Raw genomic sequence first — 11,804 nt, forward strand, 5'->3', positions numbered from 1 at the left:
GCACACACACACACACACACACAGACACACATACATACGCACACGCACATACGCACACACACACGCGCACACACACACACAGACACGCATATACACACGCGCACCAGCACGCACACGCACACAGACACACACGCATGCACACACACACACACACAGACACACATACGCACGTACACGCACATACGCACACACGCACATGCACGCACACACACACACACACAGACACGCACATGCACACACGCACACACACACACGTACACACAAGCATACACACACAAATGCACACACACACACACCCTAAAATAGATATTGAAACTATATTAATCAGATTAATCTGGAATTTGGAGTTTTACCTGCTAGGGTAAGAACAGCTCCTAATGCTTATAATGCTGTCCTCTAGGGCAGTGTGACGTTCACTTACCCCCAGCAGTGCTGTCCCCTAGGGCACTGTGACGTTCACTTACCCCCAGCAGTGCTGTCCACTAGGGCAGTGTGACGTTCACTTACCCCCAGCAGTGCTGCCCCCTAGGGCAGTGTGACGTTCACTTATCCCCAGCAGTGCTGTCCACTAGGGCAGTCTGACACCAATTATTATTATTATTATTATTATTATTATTGCTAGTGCTACTCTTTCTACTAAATATATTCAAATGTTCTCATAGTCTTTCTTTTTTGTCTGTATTTTTAAACTTTGCCAGTATCGTTCTGCATGCATGCTCTTAAAGCTTTCTTGAACTGAACTGAATTGCTTGGTGGGGACCACTCAGTGCATACAGCGCTTATGTCGAAGCACACAGAACTCGCAGCTCTCCAGGCATGAAATAATGTGTCCTGTGATATTCGGTGCCTGTGGGAAATCAGTGGGTTGCAAGAGAGATATGAGGAAGAGAAGAGACTGACACAGAGTGAACGGAGAGAGACGGACATATGGACAAAATATTCCCACATCTATGCACACGCAGCTAGAACAACAGTGCATGCTGTTTTAGAAGTGCATAGTGCACTCTCTCTCTCTCTCTGACAGACACACGCCCACACATAAATACACACACACATTCCCTCTCACACAGAGACTCTCTCTCTCAAACTCTCACACACACACACACACACACACACACACACACACACACACTCAGTGACTCACTGTTTGTGACAGCTAAAAAACTTAGAGAACCTAGGAGAAACGTGTGTGTGTGTCACATTGTTATTATTTATGGGGTTAATACACCTGGAGTCTTAACCGCCATAGACACACCAATTAGAACAATAGAGAATAGATACAGTAACAGAGCACAAAACTGAGGTGAAGGAGTGTGTGAGATCAAAAAGATCTATACAGACCAAGTGAAATGTCAAGAGAGGTAAACGTCTCATTGCATGCTTATTAGTCTGACACAGATGGGCTTAAGGCAGTCTGATAAAAGTGTGTGTGTGTGAGAGTGTGTGTCTGTAAGTTTATTACAGACACACAGTGTAATCCTCTCATCTCTTTGTCATTTGCTGATTTGTCATTTGCCGATTTGCATTCTTTGATGATAAAATCCATAAAAATAGAAGCCTGTCTCTCTTCACAGCCCTATAGTCCTATTTTAACTGGCTGTTTCCTAAGAAGAGTACACTAAAATGGAAGTGGACCACACTAGTTCTGGAATTGAAACTAGTCTGAGACCCAGACCCACCAGCACCACAGCAGGACAAAAGAAGCTCAATTCCATATCTGAGAGTTGTTTAGTATGACACAGAGCGCATCTGACTCCTCTCTGTCCTTAGGTCTCAGCCCATCTCTTCACTAAGACTCTACTTTTCCCCTATTCTCTTTCTTCTCCCTTACAAGCACCTCTCTGTCCCTTTTTTATTATATATCTTTTTTATTATACCTCTTACTCTATCCTTCTCTCTCCCTCTTTCTCTCTCTCTCCATTCTAACTTTAGCAGGTGTAAGTTATGTGTGTCAATTAGGAAATCACATGAAGTCTAGTAAACCCACCCATTCTAGCAGTGTCAGTGAGCCAGTCCTAATGTTTTACGGCAAGCTCATACTACCAGACTTGGAACATTCCAACTGCAGGGCAGAGAGGGGGTTACAGGTTGAGGCTTAGAGGTGCTCTGAAGGTCATAAGAATGTTAGCATGTCAGAATCAATCAGGTTCTGCAAGGGTGGCTAGTGCACATGTGCACACACACACACACACACACACACACACACACACACACACACACACACACACACTCACACACACACACACATACACACATACACACACACACACTTAGTTAATGCTCTGCAGAGATTACATCAGGATGCATTGATAAATCAATAAGAGTTTACTTACAATAATAAGCCACACTCATTTCAGATAAAAAACACACACAGTCACATTTATACACACTGCAGAAAAACACGCACAACCACACTCATAAACACTGCAGAAAAATAGACACAATCCTACTCACATATTGCAAATAAATGCACACAACACCTATACACATACATCTCAAGCCCGATAACAAGTTCATGCACTTCACACAAAGATTTCTAAACCATACAATAATATTAGCTGCGGACTGACATAGACTGTTTGTTATGTGACTGGAAAGCCTTTCAGTTTCCTGAGTAAGAGCAATTGTCAATTAGCTTTTGTGCAAATAACATCAGTGTTACTTGTAAAGCTCAACTTATTAAACAGTGTACCTAGATGGTGAAACTATTTCACAATGCTGACAGTTTTGTTGCTGAGTGGTAACACAGGTTCATGTTGAAGACAACATCCTGGGTTTCATCCACATTGCCCATTATTCCACTACACCAACACCACACACACACACACACACACACACACACACACACACACACACACACACACACACACACACACACACACACACACACACACACACACACACACACAAACACACACACTACATCACATCACAACAAATCTTCGATCGCAGCCTCAACGACTGCCCTGTAGTAACTATAATACATTCATTGTATAACACATTAATTGTATAATATATTCAGTATATGGAACATTCACTGTGTAACACACTCACTGTACAACCCCCCTCTCTTTCTATGTGTCTGGTCATATTTAAATAAAGAAGTTAATATGCACATTTCTTGTGCATGTTTACTTTGTGAGCTGATGCATTATTAATTAGCAAGGCTGTGTTACCATGGCACATGCAGAGCTAGGACAAACGTGCATGCTAATGTGCTTGCTAATGCAAATGTATGATTTGTCCCTGAGGACAGTTTGACATTTGTGGGTAGTGCTGATTTTAGGGCATTCACGATGTCTCTTCTAGATCTTTTATTTCTTTGCAAGACTATAGAAGAAGAGTACTCAGCAAGTTATATCAAACCACCCACACTCACAAAGCACTAAATGTGGCTTCCATATATTTGTCCAACTTTCTTTATCAAGAACTTTCTGTGTCTGCAGCTTAGTGTGTGAGCTGCTGCCTGCTTTGCTGAACTTGTGAGTGTGTGTGTGTGTGTGTGTGTGTGTGTGTGTGTGTGTGTGTGTGTGTGTGTGTGATGGAAGAGGTTCTAAAAGTGATGTGTCATTTACAGAACTGTCTGACGTGTGAATCTCAGACATTGTATTTTATGTAATGAGAGTGAAAGGAAAACTCAATTAAAAAGTTCTTATCAAAAATGCACCCCCCCCCCCCCCACACACACACACACACATATCATAAAATCAGGAGATAAAGCAATCAGATTTACCAGGTCCGAGCTGAAGAACTGGATCATTTAGAACTGGATAATTTAGGTCTGAATTCTTGTGTATGTATTTCCATCGTTAGTTTGTAAACAAATGGACAATCTATGGTTGAGCACATCTTACTGTAACTCACTGTCCAACACATATCTTATTGTAACTCCAACATCACTCAACAGCCATGTAACTGCTCTGCTAGATTACATCAACAGTCATCTAGTTCAGTAGATGGAAAGTTCTTTGGCAGTGTTGTAGAACAAGTACATAGCTAAGACAAACAGATGAACTATAGCTGTGTGTGTGGTGGAGACAGCAGGATGCAAAGCCAGAGCATAAAAATCTCTCTTAATCTCTTAATCTTGCATGCAGTTTAGTGTACAAAGATGATTAGTTTGGACGCCACTTACCATTACAGATTATTGCACACAAACATGAGCGCATGCACACACACACACACACACACACACACACACACACACACACACACACACACACACACACACACACACACACACACACACACAGACACACACACACACACACACTCACACACACACACAGATGTGTACATGTTCATCATGTCTACAAGTACTGAAGTGTATATAAAGTGGCTTTCGCTCACTCCTAGCCTCAGTGAACTCATACACACTGAGGTGTGTATTCTGCCATCTGTTGTATGGTTCATGTGACAGAGTCAATGTAGTCACACTAAATTCTGCTCTCAGGCTTCACATCTTCCTCTCCAAGTTCCCAGTGTGTGTGTGTGTGTCTGTGTGTGTGTGTGTGTGTGTGTGTGTGTGTGTGTGTGTGTGTGTGTGTGTGATGATAATGATTAGCTATGCCTAACCTTAAAACACATGTGTTTACAGCATTCACACACATTTGAACAGAGAAGGGTGTAAACAGACAAACACAAAACTGCAATTGCTTATATCCTTTACTTGTGTGCAAACCTCCAAAGAAACACTCAAAAGAACCATATTGACAGCACATACACACTAATGTAGCACAGCAGGGTAATGGATATGCATGAAAGTTTCTGGTAGTCCACCCAGTACTGTAAGGTCCAAACACATGCACACTAAACATTCTCACGAACAGCAACTAAACAATCTTTTGCCTCTTTTTTGTGGCTCTCCCTTTTATCTGGCTTTCTTTCCTCCCTTCTCTCTCACTCTCTCCTCGCTTTCTTTCTTCCAATGTCTCTCACCCGCTTTTCTATTCAATTCAGTTCAATTCAATTCAGTCCAATTCAGTAAGCATGACCATGTGCAATAACAGTCTTGCCAAAGCAGTATTACATGAGTGAACCTTTACAATTAAGGTAATTAACAATTCTGTTATAATAAAGAACTGTAATTGCTATGAAATAACAATTGGTAGAAGTGAAAGGAAATGAGTAAAAAGAAAGAAAAACAAATAAATAACAATAGGAATGGGAAAAAATAAGTAATTAAATAAGTACATAAAGGTGTTCATCTTTTCTCTCTCTTTTTTCCCCTCTCTCCCTCTGTAGATCAGAATCATCTGAGTAATGCAGCTCTTCCATCTCTGACTCCTGCTATGACTCTTTCCCACCCCCACAATAACCTCTCCATGGCCTACAAGTACTCCGCTCTCAAACCCATAGGTAACACACACACACACACACACACACACACACACACACACACAGAGGCATGAGTCTTCTTTTACCCACTGTCTCTGATCATAAATTGTTGTCACACAATCATGAGTCACAGGGGTGTGAGTCACTGAGTCATGTGTGGTTGAGGTGTGTGAGGTAGAGACATATGAATCAGAGGTGTGTGAGGTAAAGGTGTGTGTGGTTGAGGTGGGTGAAGTAGAGACGTATGAGTCAGAGCTGCATGTGGTAGAGGTGTGTGAGGTAGAGGTGTGTGTGGTAGAGGTGTGTAAGTCAGAGGTGTGTGAGGTAGAGGCTTGTGATGTAGAGGGTATGTGTGAGTCAGTGGCATGTGGTAGAGGTATGCGAGTTCCACATATGTGAGGTAGATGCATGTGAGGTAGATGCGTGTGAGGTGTGTAAGTCAAAGGATTTGTGAGATAAATGTGTATATGCAATTAGAGGTATGTGAGTCAGAGATATGTGAGGTAGTGGCTTGTGAGTCAGAGCTGGGTTAGTCAGAGGTGTGTGAGGTAGAGGCATGAATCAGAGATGTGCCAGGTAGAGTTCTGCAAGTCAGAGGTGTATGGGGTAGAGAGCAAGGTCACATTTCAGCCAGTTACTGATTACAAACACAAATGGTTCTCCACACTGCTGGTCAGCAGGACTGAACGATATCCCTCCCTCTATCTCTCTAAATCTCCCTCCCTACATCTCTCTAGTTCTCTAAATCTCTCTCCCTCTATCCCTTTATCTATCTCCAGCTGCCTCTCTCTCTCTCTCTCTCTCTCTATATATATATATATATATATATATATATATATATATATATATATATATATATATTTTATTTTATTTATTTATTTATTTTTTTTATTTATCTCTCTCTTGGCCCCTGGATGACCTCACTGTTCAGAGGCTTTAGAGGCTCTAAGCCTGCTGTGGGCATAGCCATGTTGTAGTGAGTGCTCTCACAGACACCACAACTGCAGGAGGACACATCTCACAAGTACCTCACACACACACACACACACACACACACACACACACACAGATCAGATAAGCTTGTGTATAAGCAGTCCAGCTGCTGCTCACAGAAAGCATCATTACCGCTGCATCTCCTTCTACCCTGAGCCCTCTGCAACCCCACGATCCAGGAAGCTCTGGCCACCATCCAGGACAGCTCCGCACACCATCCAGAATAGCTAACAAATATGTATTCTTATGTGACAATAGAAGGTCGGGGTTAAGAATATTATCAGCATAAAGCCCTTGCTAGAGTGGAAAAGAAGATTTTTTAAAGTGAATATTTAACTACTTAGTGACTGAGTGAGTTTTCAAAACAGCCAGATTTAGCTGAAGAGACAGCCATTGAAAGAAGAGGCATGTTGTCATGTCTTCATTGTGTCTTGAGGGTGGTTTTAGTTAGGGCAGAGAGGGGTTTAATTAGAGCTTTTAGGTATCTGTGAGCTGGTCCACTCATGGCTTTGTAGGTGTAAGCGTATTCAATCTGATGTGAGCCAATACAAGGAGCCAGTCGAGGTAACGCAGCAGGGGGGTGACATGGGAGAACTTTACATCTGCATTCTGGATGAGTTGAAGGGGTCTGATGGCACAGAGGGGAAGGCCTCTTGCAGTACAAGCATCTGAATGGCCTCTGTGGAGAGAAATTGCCAGATTTTCCTGATGACTGAGTCAAGGTAGCAATATGAGGAGAGAATTGGTTATCCAGCAGTACCCCAAGATTGCACATCTTTTGGAGTCAGTTGGAGTGATCCAAGTGTTCTCTAGTGAGATCCCAAGGTCTTAACTAAGGAAGACAGCTCCTGAAATATATTGCAGCACAGTCCTGCTGAGATTTAGCTTCAAGTGATGAGCTGCCATCCATGAAGAGATGTCTGCTAGGCCTCCCAAGATACGAGCAGAAACCTGAATGTTGGGTGGGTGGGGGTGGAAAAGACAAACTCAGTTTAGTATTATCAGCATAGACATGGTATAAGAAACCATGTGAGGATATAACCTCACTAAAAGTTCTAGAGAAAGAACAAGAGAGGACCAAGTATTGTTGGTTGGGGAACACCAGTTTGTATGGCATCGATGTGGATCTTCTAACCAGATATGACTGTCTCTGAAGGTATGAAACACAGAAAATATATTGTAATGAACATATAATATGAATATATGGCCAGGGTTGGGGGTGGGTTCTGTGTATGTGCAATTCAGACACATTTTTTGCTTAAAGCTATTTTCATTATTTGGTGCATCCCACATACAAATGCAGATATTGCTCTCTAGTCTTCCACCATTGACCTCTGACCTCACTTAAATAACCACATGTAGAAGACTGATGTAACAATAAATATAAAATAAATTAAATATTAAAATCTGCAATTGTACCCAGACTTTTGCATTAGGGAAATATTTTTTTATTCTGACTAAATGGGTCACACACACACACACACACACACACACACACACACACACACACACACACCCTGCCCCCACCCCCACCCCCCACCCCCACAAACACAGCCACACTGCATATGTCTCTACCAGCTAATGCTTGCATAAAGACTCTGCAGCCATATGCTCAGGACCAATACACACACACACACACACACACACACACACATTCTATGTGGATGATTTCACCTGGAATCGACTCGAATCCAACAGTGCAGTCACAGTAAAAGGAAAGGACAGAGAAAGGACAGAGAGAGATCAAATGGAGGAAGAGTGAGAGGGGGAGGGGCCTGAGTGAAGGTGAGAGGAGTGGGGCCAACATGTGACAGGTGCGTCAGCAGGTCATTGGCCCAAACGCAACCTTAATTAAAAACACTAACGAGGTAGAGGGAGAGAAAGTGGTAGAGCTGAAAAACAGAGACAACAGACAGAAACAGAGACAGAGGAGGTGAAGGAGTGAGTGAGAGAAAGTGACTGAGTGAAGGAGCGGGTGAGGAAGAAGTAGAGAGAGAGAGAGAGGGAGGGAGATAGAGAGGAGAGGGGCAGAGAGGGACAGAGAGAGAGAGAGAGAGGGGGATAGAGAGATATGAAGAGAGAGAGAAATAGAGTGTGAGAGAGAGTGCAGTATGGCCATGGGAGGTGACCTAGCCCTCCTGCTAGCTCAGGGACATATGTTGCCCCCACCAGCACTTCCTGTGCATGTGATGCCACTGAGCAGTTCTGTCACATGTGCTCCTCTCGCGTCATCATCCCAATGCAGACATGTATGCACCAATAGACATTCTCCAGCGCACACGCACACGCCGACACACATGCACGCCAACACACGCTCACAGGCACGGGCAGGAAGAGCCTCTTTTTAATGCCCAGTGGAGGAATCACCCGTGCACTTGTGCATTCAAGCCCACACCATGAGGATTAATGGGGTTGTTTATTTTCACAACCTCCTGACTGACCTTACAAAGGAATAACTGTGGAGCAATGGAACTAAACTCTAAGTTTAACTCTAAACTAACTAAACAAACACTAACTGTGTCAGAGCAGAAGCAGAGGGATTTACTGGAGCAAAACTCAACTGTGATTTTCCTTACATGATCTTTGATCACTTTTCTTAAAGAACTGCTGTTAACCTGAGTCCAGTTTTTCAAAAGATACACAATGGAATGATCATTTAAACCATCAGACTGAAAGAGAGAGAAAGCGGGAGGGAGAGAGAGAGAGAAAAAAGTGAGAGACTGAGAGGGAGAAAGAGAAAGAGAGAGGAAGAGAGAGAGGTTTTTTGATATTTCACGATATTAATCAATTACGATATACAAGCACACAACATTCAAACACACCTTACAATTTCAAAAAGGAAAAAGAAAAATTTAACTAAATAAATCATCAAAAACCACTCCCTCATCTTTCACAGTGCACAAAACATCATTGTAACCCCAAATATTTTCAGATATATTCATAGTAGAATAAAACTTTTATCTTTTAAACATATTTACAATACTACTATCAGTCTGTGCTTCAAACACTTCCTACTGATCCACACTGCCATCTTAGATTGCCCTAAAATTAAATTCAAAACATTGACAAAATGTTGACATTGTGCTTTCTGTATGTAATTATACCCACAAATAAAGAGTGTTGATGTAAAAACCACACCAAATCGCTCAAAAATAATTATTAAGAGGTTAAACAATGATGTCAACCTGGGACATTCCATAAAACAGTGAAAAACTGTTTCCCTCATGCCAGAATACTGACACTCAGGACTCACAGCTGGGTTTAAAACTGAAACAAGAGCATTAACCGTTACTATATTATGTAAAATTCTCCACTGTAAATCACTGTAAGGCCTTGCCAAAGGTGGTTTATGGAGAGCTCTCCAGGCTGGATTGAACCCTTCCCTAAGAGCCAGTTTCTTGCACCAAAGGGTATCGATCCTGCCATTTCGTTTATCTTTATTTAATACTTTAACACAGGCTCTATAGAGGGTCTTCCCAGACACCTCCTCCAAGGTCATGTTCTCAGTAGCAGACAGCTGCAAAAAGTGGCTCTCACAGTCCCCAAGGTCAGGTGACCACGACAACAACAGCATAGGGAATACATAATTGCCACCATCAAAACTACTACTGCTGTAAATGGGATTTGATTTCAGCAGAGCAGGCTCTTCCTCTGTTAATGAAAGTCTCTATTTACCTAGAAGTTGTGACACGAAATGCTTGAAGACATTACATTCAAGTGGGATGCTACTCTGTCCACATCACCCAGCTCAGGACCTGGTAGGGTTAGGGGACAGAGAGAGACGGGGGGGGAGAGGCAGGGAGTCCCCCAGTTCATCTCATTCTGCCATTTCATAAAGTCGTCTGGGCTATGACTCACCCGTGGTCTTTTGCAAAAGGATTTGGGCGGTTTGTAGTTATGAAGCCACTGTATAGACACTGGGGAGAACCAGAACAATCATGCTAGGTCCTAATATAGACATGTTTCCAAAATTGATTTAATAATATTTCTGATAACAAACCACTAGATTTTCAAATACTGATCAATTACTATTATGTAGTACAGTATTAAAATTTCTAGCACTCAAAAAGGTTATGAGGAAATTAACAAAACAATAAACTAGCACTTTATACCCACCCCCTAAACAATAAATTAGCACTTTACACTTGCTCCCTGAAACACAGTCTGCCCTCATTTCAGAGTTTTGCCAGTATAAATTTACAGTGGGAATGTCAGCCAGTATATAAGATGAAGTAACAGGAATACCCATTAAAATCCAGGAAGTCAACAGAAACAAGCCACACATGCTAAGCTAAGTACTAATTTGCATATCAGCATATATTAACAAATTAGCGCTTGAATTAGCATCCATTTGAGCATATGAGTCCATTGGCACATTTACACTAGTGAATTAGCTTGACTGTACTGTCTCCATACTGAAAAGAACGTAAGAAGTGCAGCATGTGGTGTGGTGGTGGATGCAGGCTTTGCCCACACACAAATACACTGTAACATCCTGCTCGTTTTCCTTCCCTCACCAGTGAAATGAGCTGTGCTAATGGAGAGATTTTTTCTTCTCCTCTTAACTCTTAACCCTTAAAGAGGAAAAAACACCAAATACAAGCACAAAGCTGCTAGAGTGTGATGGAGTGACACTGGTGGATGTGGCCTCACTGAACAGGGCACAGCAGAGAGTGGCTAATCCAATAGGAGAGGTTAACACTCAATCATTAGTTTAGTTTACTATCACCACACTAACACACGCTAACACAATGTGCTACAGCCTGCTCAGCATTGCTAATACCCTACCACACTGTACTATGCTCTCTTCATAGCTAAAATGCTAACACCTGCTCTTGTTTCTGCTGATATGCTAACCCCTGCCTGTAGTATGGCTAACATGCTAAACCTTGTCACTGCTACTGCTCATATACTGACATAACATAACAGTCCATATTACAGTACTATGCACCACCTAATATGAACTAATATGTTAACATACTAGCACAATATACTTATTAATAATATTTTCTGATATACTAATATTCTCTGTTTGCCTACCACTACTAACCAAAATATGTAGCTATTATATAGAATTATAATAAGACATAATTATCAAACAGTTGCCATTCCTTTGTTGAATTTTTGTTAAATTGTTGGCACATGTGCTTTTTTCAGCAGCAATATGGATAAAAATAAGAAAACATTTGACTTACCAAAAAGCCATCACTTGACTGCCACCACTTTTCCATATCCTGGCTTAGCATGCTGTCAGTGTGTAATATTTACACCGGGAGTACTGCAGGACCCCTCACTAAGAGCATCCCCCCTACACAAACACTAACTGCAAGGACTTCATTTCAGCACATTCATTTCCAATGCTAAATGGGGCCAAAGACTCTGTTTGCATGTGTTAAAGAGAAACCCAAGGGCACATCTGACTATGCCAGAACCAGTGACTCTCAGCCTCCTGTATTTAAATTATGCTTCATTTA

General features: G+C 41.9%; 1 protein-coding gene across 2 annotated transcripts in view; it reads left to right on the forward strand.

Moving 5' to 3' along the window:
- The window catches only part of LOC113589465 (protein shisa-8), a 44,080-nt gene that overhangs the window by 24,628 nt on the left and 7,648 nt on the right, over positions 1-11,804 (forward strand). For both annotated transcript variants that reach the window (XM_027029145.2, XM_027029146.2), the window contains one exon: positions 5,245-5,358. In XM_027029145.2, the coding sequence (XP_026884946.1) occupies positions 5,245-5,358 (114 nt within the window). The remainder of the gene's footprint in view (positions 1-5,244; positions 5,359-11,804) is intronic.

This window comes from Electrophorus electricus, chromosome 4, assembly GCF_013358815.1.
Source record: "Electrophorus electricus isolate fEleEle1 chromosome 4, fEleEle1.pri, whole genome shotgun sequence".
NCBI classification, from domain to species: Eukaryota; Metazoa; Chordata; class Actinopteri; order Gymnotiformes; family Gymnotidae; genus Electrophorus; species Electrophorus electricus.